This window comes from Carlito syrichta, unplaced genomic scaffold (assembly GCF_000164805.1).
Source record: "Carlito syrichta isolate Samal-C Ts95f unplaced genomic scaffold, Tarsius_syrichta-2.0.1 Scaffold314788, whole genome shotgun sequence".
Classification (NCBI taxonomy): domain Eukaryota; kingdom Metazoa; phylum Chordata; class Mammalia; order Primates; family Tarsiidae; genus Carlito; species Carlito syrichta.
In genome coordinates, this window is record NW_007258884.1 from 516616 (window position 1) to 533082 (window position 16467).

The 16467-nt window shown below is 40.1% G+C and overlaps 1 protein-coding gene across 1 annotated transcript in view; it reads left to right on the plus strand.

Moving 5' to 3' along the window:
• TMEM131L (transmembrane 131 like) overlaps nucleotides 1–16467 on the plus strand; it is a 97063-nt gene that overhangs the window by 35274 nt on the left and 45322 nt on the right. Inside the window, exons 8-17 of the mRNA XM_008071907.1 lie at nucleotides 54–162; nucleotides 2457–2550; nucleotides 3029–3182; nucleotides 3737–3907; nucleotides 5192–5261; nucleotides 6376–6493; nucleotides 9002–9143; nucleotides 10837–10946; nucleotides 12104–12176; nucleotides 14624–14751. Coding sequence (XP_008070098.1) covers nucleotides 54–162; nucleotides 2457–2550; nucleotides 3029–3182; nucleotides 3737–3907; nucleotides 5192–5261; nucleotides 6376–6493; nucleotides 9002–9143; nucleotides 10837–10946; nucleotides 12104–12176; nucleotides 14624–14751 — 1169 coding nt within the window. The remainder of the gene's footprint in view (nucleotides 1–53; nucleotides 163–2456; nucleotides 2551–3028; nucleotides 3183–3736; nucleotides 3908–5191; nucleotides 5262–6375; nucleotides 6494–9001; nucleotides 9144–10836; nucleotides 10947–12103; nucleotides 12177–14623; nucleotides 14752–16467) is intronic.

Sequence of the window (16467 nt, forward strand, 5' to 3'; positions counted from 1 at the left end):
GAGTTGATTCAAGCTGTGAGTAGTAATGTGGGATTTTTTTTTTTTTGTTACAGGACGTCCATCATTTCCCAAAGAGAGATGCTCTGTCTCTGCAGTTTGAACCAGTGTTACTTCCTACTTCTACAACAAACTTTACAAAAATTGCTTCTTTTACTTGCAAAGGTACAGATTTTAGAAATGTGAGAGATTATCTTTTTACTTTTGTTAGCTGTCAGGTTGACATCTCTTTCTGTGAAATCATTCACAACTGCAGATTAGACATCATTTTTAAGAAGTGCTTGGGTTTGATTTCCATAAACTGCAGGCTTACTGGTTCTAAGATATAGTATGATATAAAAAACTATTGTTTGGTGCCATTTTTATTCTGCCACCCATGCAGTAATTTGAGTGTAAAGATTAACTTGATGGTTTGTAGGGCCAGGCTGTAAGTGTGTGTGAGGAAGGGGCTGCTTTCACAAGTAGCAGTGTTTTACCGTTGTGCTGCTCTGGCTTTGTTTCCTTGTGTGGAATGTGATGCAGAATGCAGAAACCAGAGACCCCCAATCCGGTCAGTGGCCTATGAGGAACTGGGCTGCCACAGCAGGGGGTGAGCGGCGGGTGAGCAGCGCTCCGCCTCCTGTCAGATCATGGCAGTGTTGGATTCTAACAGGAGTATGAGCCCTATTGTGAACTGCACATGCAAAGGATCTAGGTTGGGTGCTCCTTATGAGAATATAATGCCTGATGTTCTCCCACTCACTTCCCCCACCCTGTCCATGTAAAAATTATCTTCTACAAAACTGATCTCTGACGCCCAAAAGAAGGTTGGGGACCACTGGCAAACCCAATCCTATCTTGAGGCTTGTTCTTAACAATTCAAAAGAGTTCTATAAAGAAATTCAGAGGGATTTTCAAGATAGGGAGACATACTCAGCCTCACTCATATTTAAAGAAATGTAAGTTAAAGCAACACATGAGACATCATGTATTTCTTGGATCGATAAAATCCAAAATGGTTGTTAATATCCTGTGTTGGTAACAGGAAAGAAAACAGTTGCGATGGATGCAGGCTGTTTTGGAGGGAACATTGGCAGTCTCTGTGAAAACATAAAATGCAGGTGTATTCTCTTTGATTCTTAATTCTAGTTCTAGGAATTTACCTTACAGATATACTCATACGTGTTCAGACTGCACCTACCAGACTGGGTGCGGTGGCTCACACCTGTAATCCCAGCACTTTGGGAGGCTGAGCTTGGAGGGTTGCTTGAGACTAGCCTTGGTAACATAGCAAGAACTTGTCTAGGCTGAGGTGAGTGGATTGCCTGAGCCCGCGGGTTCGAGACCCGCCTGGGCAGCGAGACCTCATCTCTACAATAAATCAAAAAATCAGCTGGGCTTGGTAGCGCATGCCTGTAATTCCAGCTACGCGGAAGGCTGAGGTGGAAGGGTCGCCGAAGCCCAGCAGGTCGAGGCTGTAGTGGCTGGGAGCGGCCACAGCACTCCAGTCTGGGCGACAGAGTGAGACTCCAACTCAAAAAAAAAAACCCAAAAAACTATGCCCACAGAAATGTGTGTGTGGTGACAGAATAGTCCAAGTACCCATTGATAGGGGCCTGGTTACTTGTCGTTTATCCACAGGAGGGCATGCTCTGGAGCCATGCAAAAGCACACACAGACAAGCAGTGCTGGTTAAACTAAAAGACTAAACTAAAAAAGTGGTTTAGTCTTTTTTAAGGGTGTCTTTGTACTTGTGGATACACAGAACACCTGGAGGGAGGCTCAAGAAACTGCCAACAGTTGTCTCCTCTGTCTAAGATAATTGGGAGTCAGGGGCGAAAGGTATTTTCACATTTTTTGTTAGTGTTGGAAATGTTTTTTGGAACCCTAGAATAGCTTTTAAAAAGAAGAGTTGGGTATTAGTATCAGTGTTAAGAATTAACACCAGTGATTTAATATCATGACCCAAATCTAGGAAAGCTTAAAAGTTTTTATTTGGATAACTGAGCGGTGTGGAAATGCAGTCCCACTATTTGCTGGGAAGTTCCTTTTTGCTCTTTAGGTTTTATCACTTTCTTCCTCATGTCTCCACGCTCCTCTTTCCTCACGCAGCTGAGTTTCATTTTTTACTTTGGTCACTTCTGGCAGACCTCAGGACTGTCTTACTAATGATGAACACAGCTCTGTGTAGAGGGAATGCTGCGAAGTGTTGACTCTAGCCTTTTTTTCCCCTAAAAAAGAAATGATGGGTTGGTTAGTAGGAGGTATAGACATCAGGTTTCTGGGGATTGGCCACAAGCCAGTAAGGAAGACCCATGGGAGCACTTGAGGAAGTATGTTACCATTTGTGTCTAATTCACTCTTGATGGAGACAGAAAAGTGGATTTAAAAGCTATAAATGAGACATGTATCTTTTTTTGATCCTCCTGAATAAAGGAAAGGATACTTACGTTTCCTATTTATTTCTTTTTACTACACAGCTACATCATGTGATGGTGGAATTATAGAAGATGTGAAGAAAACAAAACACACTCCAACACTGAAAGCCTGCCTCGCCTCTTCCGTGGCTCAAGGGTAGGTTCATTCTGTTTTCCCTGACATCATGTGTCCCCTGGTCTGCAGAAATGCTTTCTACATTTAAGTGAGATAACCTGATTCTCTTTCCCTCCAAACTCGCCTCCTTGGCCTTAGCACTGCTAAAGGCAGGACAAGGGCTGTTCGCAGAATGGGGAAGATAATTTGAAATACAGTCATTCTGTTAGTGAAACAGGTTTGGGGTCAGGCATCCAAGCGTGAACCTGAATGAGAACTCACAGGGTGGTTCCAGTGCTGGTTTTGCCCTGGCAGCCTCTGTGAGCTGTTTCTGGTGTGGACTTTGGCTGCTCCATATGGGGTCAGGAGGTTTAAAGGCGGTGAGCATGGAGGCCGTCGTTGATGCTGGCATTGGTTTAGTAATGCTTTATGTTGCTCCTGTTTTTGCGGTTAGAGGCTCTGTAGCGGGCTGCTGGCTGTCCCACTCAGGACTCATAGCATGCATGTCCTCTGTTCACAGGTATTTTAGAGTGGACTCTTCTGCAACCCAGTTTCACATAGAGACTCATGAGAACACTTCAGGACTTTGGTCAATATGGTACCGCAACCATTTCGACCGTAGTGTTGTATTAAATGATGTGTTTGTTTCCAAGGAGACAAAGCACATTTTAAAGGTACATATAGTGTTCCCCACCCCCAAGTTTTAGTGTATTTTAAGCTTTGTATAAGGTCAAATGCTATGAAATTATTGCTCATACAATTTAATTTTGACTTACGATTTTAAAAACAAGAGTTTTTCTTTTAACATCTTCAGAATTTTAGGAGATCTATTTTTTTAAAACTATTTTTTAAGGATCTCAAAGGGACTAGGATATAACCTTTAAGAATATTTGCTCTTACTATTATTCAAAACTATTATAATTATGATTTGTACTAAAAAGATTATATTTAGTAAAAATAGGCCTGGTTTGTGATAAAATAGTAGGTTTTTGCAAAGTACCACTTATGGAAAGTTTAAGATTACTTTTGTGAAATTCAAAATGGTGGCAAATTAAACATTATTTGTAACCTAGTATTTCTGTAAAACTGTTTCAATCTTTGATCTGCAAATAACTGAGTAAAATTGTATTTTCTTAAGAGTAGGAGAACTTTAGCATCATACTTTATAATGATTTTAATCATAATTATTGTGAGGAAAAGTAATTTCTCTTGCTTCTTTTCTTTTTAGATTCTGAATTTCACTGGCCCTTTATTTCTACCTCCAGGCTGTTGGAATATATTTTCTTTGAGACTTGCTGTTAAAGACATGGCCATAAATCTGTTCACCAATGTCTTTTTGACCACAAACATAGGTGCTATTTTTGCAATACCGCTACAGATTTACTCAGCACCGACCAAGGTATTGTTTACAACACTGTCTGTTATAGTTGTCTTAATTATTACTTATGGTGCTTGGGTTGAACTCATATTCTTTAAGGCTGTCTAAGAAATTGAAGGCTATTACCAGGCCAACCTTAGAAGATAAAATTGTTTAGACATGGACATCCTTGTTTGGAAAGAATTTCTATTTTTCATAAAGTAATTTTAGGGTCTTGAATGAAATAAACCATTACCAATAGATTAATCTATCTTGTTTTTATTTACTTCCAAAATTTGTAGAGTGCGGAACATGTGCTTGCTGTAAACAAACACAGTTGAGCTTTTACTACATACTTGTAATGACTTCATGTAAATTAGATTGTTAAATGCTTTCTTTATACCTCTTGTAAGTGATTCTGAGTTGCTGGTAATCCTTGAATTTCCTTAGTGGGCCAAATCTAAAGCCAGAAAAGTTCACAATTAAGATAATGCTTTCTAAAATAGGAGTAAATTATATTTGATTTAGATTATCTTAAACATGTCTCATTTTTTTCTTAATGTTTATTTCTTTTCATTTAGTTGTTATTGCTTCCTTTTGATTCAAGCTATTTTGTGTAACACTGGGTTCTAGTTTTTCTATGAAACATTCATGCAACCATCTTTATGATTTTTTTCTCACAGTGTTGATCTTTCATAGGTAGAAATGCCTTATAGTTTAGCTATAAGTGTGCAGATAGAACTAAAATTAAACCATATGTAAGACTAGTTCTTTTCATCCATATTTTGAACATGGGAGGTTTCTTAGAAATTTCCTTTTTCCATTCAAGAGACGCATATCAGAAGAGTGACTGTGGGAGGGGCAGGCAGGTGTCAGGTGTGTGTGGAAGTAACACGTTTGTACACTCCAGATCTGTAGAAAATGGGAAATTAAATGTCCTGAGTAGATGTGGATCAGCATACTGTTTCCCAGAGGATTAGAATACAGTTAAAACCAAACTAAACCACAAACAATGTCCTGAGACTAACTTAGTCTTTCGACTCAGATGGCAGCTTGGTGTTTTGTGAGCCCAAGGGTCATTATTGGCATTGATTGCTGCATGGAATCCATGGCAGTGACTGACCCTTTCTGGGAGAGAGAGTTCATATTTCTCCGAGTGGATTCAAGGATAAAGGAAACAAAGAAATTACTTTCTAGTTTTTTGTTTTGTGGTTAAAGGGAAGTTCCTAGAGGCGTAGGTCAATGTCTGCTTTGTGTTTTAGTGCATGAGGATTTTGATGTTTAGTGTTGTGTTTTAAGTGATTCATATATTACTTTTCAATCTAGGAAGGGAGTCTGGGTTTTGAAGTGATAGCACATTGTGGCATGCATTATTTCATGGGAAAGTCAAAAGCAGGTAAGTGTTATGTCCTTAGGCTTTCTGTAGAAATCTAGTTTGGGGGAGTGGGAAGTAGAGAGGAAAATGAGCTTAATGAGCATTTGTGGATGGAACAATTAGTTCTGTAAAGGTAATTGCATCATATTCTATTTTTGGAGAGCATGATTTTTAACAGAATGACTTGTAATTGTTAAGAATCCTCCAGAAACATCTGGGGTACTTGTGTAATTAGTGCCTCCTTGTTATTTAGTTATTTAATTCCTTTACAAGGGATTTTTTCTCAAATAACGTTATTTGTTCATCATGACACCCATAGAATAGGAAAAATGAGAAGATTGATTCTTTTATAAAAGAGCTGAATAGAAATTAGTAAAAACAATATGGAATTGCATTGGAAGACTTAACTTACGGAAGCATAAACATCTCATAGGAGGTGCTAGTTGTGGCGTGAGACTGAAGGCCCTGTGTTGCTGTAGAAGCTGTTTCTTCTTTCTGGATTTTTTTTTTTTTTTTTTTTGTCTTTTGATTTTTTTAAAGATATTTCATCTTGGGAGAACTTTAAGGTACACAGACTTCTCTGGGGAGATTCCTGCCTTTTCTTCCTGACACCCTCATTAGCACAGACAGGACAAAACCAGTTAGGTAATAGGATGAGGTGAGCAATAGACTGGTTTATAAGCATGCACCTCGTCTAGGATCTGCCCTCAGTCTGTGTCCTTTTTTAGAACTGCTGCTGCCTGTAAGCTGCTGTCCCTACAAGGTGACCTGAAGGACTCTCATGCTCATTAGCATATACACAGAAACAGTTCAGCATTTTTTATTTAAAGCTGTTAAAAATGTTCCAAGTATAATTTTAATTTGTTTCTGGCTGTATTCATGAGCCATGTGTCTTTTATGTTGTTACCTTTACATGATTCGATTCAGTTTTGTTTTATACATGTTTGTTTCATTTGATATGCCATTTGCCATTGAGTTAGAAAGGACTTTTAATGGCGGAACCAAGGACAGAGGTGGCGTTATTCACTCTGTAATCCTCTCGGTTGGAGAAGCTTGACAGCCAGCCCTTGACATTCGTTACTAATTGAATTGTATTTTTTCTGAGTCTCAATATTGAATCTGATCTAACTTTTAGGAAATCCTAATTGGAATAGGAGCCTTTCTCTGGATCGGTCTACCTGGGATGTGGATTCCGAACTTGCAAATAAATTGTATGAAAGGTGGAAGAAATATAAAAATGGCGATGTCTGCAAGTATGTTTCTACCTTTCTTCTTTTTGTTCAGAGAGTACCTTTACAGTAGTTCCCCATATCTGTAGGGATACTTTTCAAGACTCCCAGTGTATACCTGGAACTGAAACCCTTTAGATACTGTGCACGTTTTTTCCCCCCCTTCATCATAGTTTCACAAATAGCAGATTCATTCTTGCTGAAGATCTTAGCTGTCTCAGCATACAATTTTTTTTTCTTATTAAGCTGACAACTTTCACTTTTTCACTTGAAGGAAGCACTTTATGGCTTCTCCTTGGCATATCTGAATTGCCAGCGTCACTACTCTTGCACTTTGGGGCCGGTATTAAGTCAGGTAAAGGCAATTTGAACACAAGTGCTATGATTCCCTGACAGTTGATCTGATGATGAAAATGGCTGCTGTTTGACTAACAGGCAAGTAGAGTACACAGCATGGACATGTTGGGTGAAGACGTGACTCACATATCTCAGGCAGGATGGGGCACAATGGCTTGAGATTTCATCAAGCCCCTCAGAATAGTTCACATTTTGAAACTTACAAGTTGTTTATTTGTAGAATTTTTCATTTAACATTTTTAGGCCTTGGTTGAACAGAGGTAACTGAAACTGCCAAAAGCAAAACTGTGGATGAGGAAGGACTGCTGTACCTAGTACTTCATTGAAATCGCAGTCCTCGGCCAGGTACGGTGGCTCTGCCTGTAATCCCAGCACTTTGGGAGGCCGAGGCAAGAGAATTTTCTGAGCCCAGGCTCAAGACCAGCCTGGGCAACTTGGTGAGGCCTCGTCTCTACAATAAATCACAAAAAACTAGCCAGGCATGGTGGCATGCGCCTGTAGTTCCAGCTACTTGGAAGGCCGAGGCAAAAGGATTACCTAAGCCCAGTAGGTCGAGCCTGCACTCCAGCCTGGGTGACAAGAGTGAGACTCCAACTCAAAAAAAAAAAAAGAAAAGAAATTGCAGTCCTCAATTTAAGTGTTTGATATTTCTCTCCAGCTTTTTATTTTGACATATTTCAAACCTGAGAAAAGTTGAAAGATAGTGCATTGAATGCACTATCTCCTCATCTAGATTTTATTTTCTTTGTGTTCATTTCTGTCACTTTTGCTTTATTTCCCTCTATATCTGTGTGTGTACATACACGTGAATACACACACACACACACACACACACACACACACACACACAGATTTTTTTTCTCCAAGTCTTTGAAAATAAGCTGTAGATTGACATCAACTCTCAATGCTTTGTTAGAAAACTCTTTACTCCTAAGGAGGAAGAGTTTCTTATCTATAGATTTACTACCATTACATAACATTGGTACAATTACATTAGCTAATATACAGTCTGTATTAAAATTTCCCTAGTTGACCCAACAGTATTGGTTATATCTGCTTTTTTTCTTTTTCCTTTTGAAAAAGTTTCATTATCCATTTAAGGATCATGCATTGTATTTAGCTATCATGCTTTCTTAAGACATAGTATTTCATTTTTAAAAAATATTTTAAAGATATGTGGTACAATTCAGGTATACAAGTGGACATCGTAGAGGTAAAGTTTGGGCCTCCCTTTGGTCCCCACTTTACCTGGTTTGAGATCAGGTACCCTTATTGATGTCATGTCCCCCTGTGCCTGGCAGTATCCCGCTACTGCCAAGACCAGTATTCCCATCTCTCTTGGTTTTTCATCATTTTGACAGTTTTAAGAGTTCAGGCCAGTAGTTTTCCAGAACACTCCACACATTAGATTTTTCTGATTGCTTCCTCAAGTACACTTTCAGGTTGAAGATTTTTGGTAAGAATGTGAATTACCTGGCTGATCTTGCACTTGTATCATTGCATCACATCAGGAGATACATAAATGTCAATTTGTTCCATTCTTGGCATTGCTACATTGAATCATTTTGTTATGTGATGTGTGACAGAACTCTCCATTGTCCATACCTTTTTTCATTTTGTAAATAATAAATAATCTGTGTTGTGATAATTTGGCACCATATGAATGTCCTGTTCTCTAAGAATGCTACATCCCATGGTTTTAGTAAGTTCATTGATAATCCTTGCCTGACTTAGTCATTAGACTGATGGCTGCAAAATGGTGGCATTTCTGATTATTTCATTCATTCTACATTTATTAGCAGATACTGTTTTTAAAAAACAGCACTTCTCTTCCTTTTGAGCTTCACTGTGGATACCTTAGTCAGTGTGTTGTCCTCAATTATAATCACTGTTATCCTTGAAGACAAATTGTTCCAAATAGGGCTGGTGGGAGCCCATCAGGCTGACTTGTATGTCCCTTTGCCATGTTCCCATTGTTCTCTGAGCACTTTCTTGCTTTCTAGTGAAACAGGATGTTCCAGGGTTGATCTTGTACTTTCTCTTCCACAGGCATAGAATAAGTCTTTTCCCCAGGAGACCTTGATCCTTTTAATGGGAGTGGTATTTAGTGATTTCCCTCTTTTTGAATGTCACAATTATTTCTCATAATAATTGCTCTCTTCATCAATTAAACAGGAGGAATGTTTTGGGAATGACTCGGTTTACTCCCTTGAAGAAATCCAAGGAGTCAGAGTCCTTTGTCTTCTTCCTCCCTCGTTTGGTCACAGAGCCTGCCCTCGTGTTAAACTTCAGTGCAACTGCCCTCAGGAACAGTGTGGTGAGGACAGTGTCTTCTCATCTTTTTGTCAGTGATACCCCAACTTGGGTGTTCACCGTATCAGAGTATTTCCACCTTGATGTATCGTTTTAGATCCAAATTGATTTAAAGTCACACACATACACCATTCAGAACCTTTGGTAGGGAGGTGTCAAAAGAACTATATGAGGCCAGGCATGGTGGCTCATGCCTGTAGTCCCAGCACTTTGGGAGGCCAATGTGGGAGGGTTTCTTGAGCCCGGGAGTTCAAGACTAGCCTAGGCAACATAGTGAAACCTTCTCTCTACAAAAAAGTAAATATGGGCTTGGTGGCGTGCACTTGTACTATAGTTCCAGTTACTCAGGATGCTGAGGTGGAAGGATCGCCTAAGACCCAGGAGGTTTAGGCTGTCGTGAGCTGTGATCGTACCCCTGCACTCTAGTCTGGGTGACAGAGTAAGACCCTGACTCAAAAAAATAAATAAATAAGTAAAAGAATTAGATGAGGAGTTGAAACTCGAAACAGACTGCAGATGCATAAACAAGTAGATTCTGAGTTGAATGTAAACTCCATAAGTAAAACATATCAGTTAAGGAAGTCCTCAGCCACAGACAGTAGAGACAGTCTTGCCTGGCCTACTCAGGAGTTGGCTTGCTTCATAGCAAGAAGCTGAAGGAGGGAAGTCCAGAATGAGTCAGGTTGCTCTGGAATCCATCGGGGCCGAAGCTCCTCTGCTTTCCAACGTTAGTGTGCTGGCATCCTTGCTCTTGTGTGCTTTTCTTGGCCAGCTGTGGTGGCCAGAAGACAGGCAAAGGAAAAAAAGTGCCACCAACAGACTTTCCTTTGTGTCTCCTAAGTCTCATTGCCAAGAACGATATGACGCATGTCTTGAGTTATAATGTGCACCTTACAGGTGCCTGGGAGATTCTAGGGATAACATCTTCAGATATTTAATTTTTAAATTTTGAACAATTTCAACTTAGAGAGGTTTCAAGAATAGTCCCAAGAACCCCTAATTGCCTTTCACAGAGATTCATCAATTCTCTTTTTATACTTTTGTAGAGACAGGGCCTCACTGTGTTGCCCAGAATGCTCTCAAACTCCTAGCCTCAAGTGATCCTCCTGCCATGACCTCCCAAAGTGTTGGAATTACAGCTGTGAGCTACCACACTCGACCCAGATTCAACCATTTTTTTTAGTGTTGGCCAAGTGTGGCTTTTTGCTCTCTCTTTCTTTCTGCAGATACGTATTTTTCTCTGAGTCATTGAGTGAATAAGATATGATGCCCTCTACCTGTAACTCTTTTAGTTATCTAAGAACAAGGCCATTTTCTTAGATAACCAGAGTATAATGATCAAAATCAGAAACTGTAACATTAATCATGACACTGTTATCTAATCTACAGTCCGTAGTCAAGTTTTTCCAGGGATCACACTTCATAGCATTTTTTTTTTTCTGGTTCAGAATTCAGTGCAGTATTGTCCACTGCCTTGCCAGGCCTTCTTAGTCTCCTGTGTTCTTCCTCAGCCTTTCTTTGGGGAAGACGTGGTTGTTTTTGAAGCGTGCAGGCCGTTTATTTCCTAAGACGTTTCTCAACTGGAGTTATGTGACAGTTCCTCATGAATAGATTCAGGTTATGCTTCTTTGTCAGGACCGTCTTGGGAGGATGCTTTGTCGTCCTCAGGGTTTTAACTGTCTTTTCCCTACTCCTAGCTGAAGTCCTTTGCGGTGAAGAACCCGTCCTCTCGGCCAGTCTCCCTGCAGCTCCTGCCTCTGTCCTTGTACCCTAAACCCGAAGCCATAGTGCGCCTGCTGCACAAATGGTATGAAGATTTTCTGATGGGCAGTTTGGGAAATGCTGTTCAGACTCACAATTATTTCAAGTCCTGCAGTTTTTCCAGCCAAGACCTGTATGTGAACGTGTGCACAATATTAGCCCATCAACCCATGTACCCTCCCCTCAGTGCATGTGATGGGATGGAAATGCCTAATCTTGTATATTACACGGCTTCTTCAGTGTTACAGTGTCAAGTCCACTTCCCAATAAAAAACATTCTTTTTTTTATTTAGGGAACCTTTATCATCACAGCTTTTCACATTTCCTCCTAAACTTTGGAATCTAAATCATGATGATATCGGGACAACATGAGAAATGAGTTCAGTGTTTTAGTACATTGAGCCCTCTGCGTGTGTGAGGGAATTGGTTCTGGGACCCCTGAGTTTGCTCAGTCAAGTACCTTGAAATCATGAGTGGAAAAAGTTGGCCCTCTGTATCTGAGGGTTCCGCATCTGCAGTTGGTTGAACTTGGAGATGCGGAGGGCTGACTGTGTGTTCTAATCTGGCGTTAAGCAAGATGAGGTGATAAAATAGTACTGGTTTGTGTTTGTTTTGTCTTATTTTCACGCAATCGCAGTGTTGCTTAGAACGTTAAGGTCTCCCTTATCCCAGGGTTTCTCGACTTCAGCACTGTTGACATTGTGGACCAGGTGATTCTGTTTGGTGGGAGTGGGCGGGGCTATCCGTGGGTTGAAGGATGTTCAGCAACATCCCTGGTCTGGCATCTGCCTTCTAGATGTTGGACCTCCCAGCTGCGGCAACCAAAAATGTCTCTAGACATTGCCTGCTATTTCCTGGGGAATGAAATTGCCCATGATTGAGTCACAACTGTGAACCATTAGGGGAAACAGTTGCTTTTTATTTAGAGCTTTTGTCACTGTATGCTTGCTGCTTTAGTTTCTGTGATCCCAACATTGTTCATTCAGCAGGATTTATGAGCACTGACAGCTTGGCAGGGATGGGACTGGGACACAGTGGTGACAGGCAGTATGAGTAAATTGTATATGTGTGTGTGCACGTGCATAAACACATGCTTACCTGTGTACAAAGGTATAGATGTGCATGCACTTGTATTATTAAATCTTCTTTTTTTAGATGATAGATCTGAGTGCTGTTTTAAACATTTGCTTTTTTTCTTTATAGGTTTGGCACTGATATCCAGATGATGAATTTCACAACTGGTGAATTCCAGCTCACCAAAGCTTGCCCCTACCAGGTAGGATGTCATTTGTATTTGTAGACAGAAACCTAAGTGTGTGGTTCTCACTGATTTATGTTTAAAAGTATCTTAATGTACTGTATATGACTCTTTTGTTTTAATTCTCTGGGCATGGATGATACATAACAGATTTTTCCATGTAACTAGTGCAGTAGGAGTTGGGTTCATGTTAGCCTATAAATAATTTTAATTTGATGATTTAGAATCATGTGCATGAAGAAATCACAGTTGAATCAGAGATATGTAGAAAACTACAAAACTTGAGACTCCAGAATTTATAATGGTCTTAAGATTCCTTGAACCCCTCAAATTCTTTCTTAGGGAAAAATAAGGTAAAAATAAATACATTTTAAAAAATCTTCCCTTGTTAAACACTATTCGTGTTTTTAGCAAGTCACTCAGTTTCTGGGATGTTCACCTCATCTGTAATAAAAGGACTTCTAAAAAAATCCCTAAGCCTATGGACAGTTCTGAGGCCTTGCCTCAATACTTCATAGTGGGTGTAAATATGTCATGTGGTGAGGATGTTGTTTGTGGGCGCTTGGTAGCCTTATTTTCCAGTTTCCACTCAGTTGCTCTATGGCTGTTAGTGCATAGCTGAGTGTTGGCCTTCTAGGTAGCCTGTTTGAGATCAGTTCAAAAGTAGAACATCTGTTAAAACACACACACACACACACACACACACACACACACACACACACACACACACAAACATGCATGTGCATGTAACACTGTTTCTACCACACACACACGTATTTGAGTGCCTTGAGCATCTCTTCTTTCTCTACCCATATCCCTCCAAAAATAGCCTTTTGGCTCTAGGTTAGCTTGAATAACAGATGGAGGGAACCCACGGCAACCCATTACCAGCAGACTTGGCTGTCTCTTCTGAAGGGGTTTGCACCTGGGTGTGACCTTGTCCTTGTCAGCAAGTCTGTTCCCTCTCTCCCTCTCATTCTCCCCTCCACCAGGCAGTTTCCAGTGCTGTTGAAGATAATTTAACCAAAGTGCTAAAAGATGTTTTACCCCCACTGGTATTGAATCATATGTAGTTTGAAATTCCAAAAATATTTTAAATCTAAATAGTTTAGGTATAATATTTAGTTTTGAACACATGGTATAACTCATTTAGAAAAAGTTTAAGACTCCTCCTAAGAATATTATACCTTTTGGGATATGCAAACTTATTTCCTTTATTAGTTTATTACATTGGCAAAATAATAGTATCAGTGCCTTGAAGACACTCAAAATTTAACTCAAAATTTTTATGAAAACTTTTTGTCACATAGAGAAAGGCTTCCTACATTTTAATTTTGTTGGTTTGCTTTTTGAAATATAGTTCCTTTGGTTAAGAGTGTATGGAATTTTTTATATACCTTAAAAATGTCAATGCCTGGCATTTAAGAATCTTTTAATAAAGATATTGTTTCTATTATAACTTTAATATTAAAAGTCAGAGGTTTTTAAATTCAGTATTTGTATTATGTGTATAGAGAAGGGTTTCTCCTGTCACAGAGTTTATGATTCTAATGAAAATGAATAAAAAACTATCACATTTCTTTCTTTCGGATAGCATGGGTAATACTAGCAATAATTGAAAGATAAAACAAATTCAAAATATAGGAAAGAGAAAGAATACTGTTCAAGTTATGTGATTATAACTCTAAGAAATTAATACATTAATACATTGTTTTTAGTGAAAAGGAGCTAGGAATTTCAGTGGAAACAGGGATAGTTTATTTACCACACAGATAAATCTTGGATAGTAAATGTAAAGCACAAGTTTTATTCAGAGAAAGAAACCTTGGAGAGAATAAAGGAAGATGTGAATAAATGAAGATATTTCTCCTGGCTGGAAAGATTAACTCTAGTAAAGATGGTTTCTATATAAACTTAAATTCAGTATAAATAATCTGTATAAAGAGATCTTACACCCAGCAGTGGGTGGTGGTCCTGTCAGATTGATGTAGCATTCAGGCAGAGACTGGTCTATTTTCTGATTGGTGTTTTACCTTCAAAGCATCTTTGTATAGATGACTGCGGCCCCAGCTCCCATCCAAACCAGGAAGCAGTTCCCTTTGTGGCCTCTGTGTCAGATCTGCCGCCTCTTCCTGTATTCCTCCGCTGTGGCTTAGGGACTGTTTACTGATAAATTCTCAGGATAAATAAATTCAAACAGGCTGATTAGGGTGCTCAAATTTGTACTTTTTTTTTTTTTTAAGAGAAGGAGTCTTGTTATGTTGCCCAGCTGGTCTCGAACTCCTGGGCTCAAGCAGTCCTTCCACCTCAGCCTCCCAAAGTGTTGGGATTATAGGTAGGAGTAAACCCTGCCTGGCCATTCTGGACTTTAAGAATGTTTATACTCTAGGATGCCCTTGCTGATGACGGAAGCTTACTTTACAGGAGTCTGAAGTTGTTTAATTGAGTTTGTTAATAATTTTCAGGGTGTGCGTTCTGAGGAACCCAGGTTTGGCATCCTGCATTTACATCTGCAGCCTTTGGAAACGAAAAGGGTTGGTGTTGTTTTCACGCCTGCTGACTATGGAAAAGTTACCTCACTCATACTAATCCGGTAGGTGTGGCCCTGTCACAGAGTCTGTTTCTCAAGGACTCATCTAAGTCTCTCTAGCTAATTGTTAACCTTCACTTCCAATCAGATCTTCAGTGATAAAGCTGTGTTGCAGGGAAGGAAGAGATAGTAGCTGAGAAGAGAGGCCGCTGGAGGCTCAACCCAGCACCTCAGTCTTCTCGCTTCTCCAACAGGGAGCATTTGCCCATGTCCCCAAGAGGGGTAGGACATTTCACTCAGCATCTCATCCAGTGCTGTCACAGAAGGCAGAATATTTGCACACACACACAAATCCACATATCCACTTCTCTGTTCTTAGCATAGAAACTAATACTATAAGAAATGGTTTGACAGTAGCGGGAAACTGCGGTGGGGGGGTGGGATTTACAGTAGTTGAAATTTGCCTGGGGAAGGGGAGGCACAACTCATCAACAAGGGTACCTGCACAATGAATATTTGTAGACCTAACCCTGAATTGTACCCCACAATTTAAAAAAATAAAAAATTCTACCTCTTTGGAAAAAAAAGAAAAGCAATTGAAACACTGCTGTAGACAGTTTTCAGTCTTTAGCATTTCAGTGAACTTACATCACTCTCATGTCTCTTTTGCTCCTGGAATTCTCTGTAACCCTAAAGAACAGTAGGAAAAGTGTGTCGTTGAGGACATTGGTGCTTTTTATTCCCGTTCTTCCTTTTAAATGACAGTTATTTTTATTTTATTTTATTTTTTGAGTGGGAGTCTCACTCTGTCACCCAGACTGGAGTGCAGTGGCCGCTCCTGGCCACTGCAGCCTTGACCTGCTGGGCTACGGCGATCCTTCCGCCTCAGCCTTCCGAGTAGCCGAAACTACAGGCTCACGCTACCACGCCCAGCTAATTTTTGATTTATTGTAGAGATGAGGTCTTGCCAAGTTGCCCAAGCGAATCTCGAACCCACAGGCTCAGGCAGTCCACTTACCTCGCCTCCCAAAGCTCTGGGATTACAGGCTGAGCCACCGAGCCCAGCCTAAATGACAGTTATTGATAACTGGTATAAGCAGCTAAATGTGTTTCACTTTTAATTTTTTTTTTCATCTTTAGGGAGTCTTTACTGAGAGTCTTTTAAAGATTAATAGTAAATTCAGGTCTCTGTTGAAACTTCTGCATCGGTGAGAAGTCTGACAGAAATTTAATTTTCTATTTTTCTTTTTTTGGAGTTGGGGTCACACTCTGTTACCCAGGCTGGAGTGCAGTGACACGATCACAGTTCACAGCAGCCTCAACCTCCTGGGCTTAGGTGATCCTTCCAACTCAGTCTCCCCAGTAGGCTGGGACTATAGGTATGTGCCACCATGCCCAGTGAATTTTTAAATTTTTTTGTGGAGATAAAGTTTTGCTGTGTGTTGCCCAGGTTGGTCTCGAACTCCTGGGCTCAGGCAGCCCACCTACCTTGGCCTTCCAAGGTGCTGGGATTGCAGGCATGAGCCACCGTCCTGGCCCAGAAATTTAATATTTAATAAATGACACTTTAAAAACGTTTTTCTAGTATCAGATTGCCTGGCAAAACATTTCTTATTCGAGAACTTCTTTTGAGTGTGTTCTTCTGCAAATGAACACTACTGAGAAGAAAATATATTAAAGTTCTTAAAAGAGTTTGAGTGGCTGGGCGCAGTGGCTCAACCTATAATCCCAGCACTTTGGGAGGCTGAGGGGAGAGGATTGCCTGAGCCCAGGGGTTCG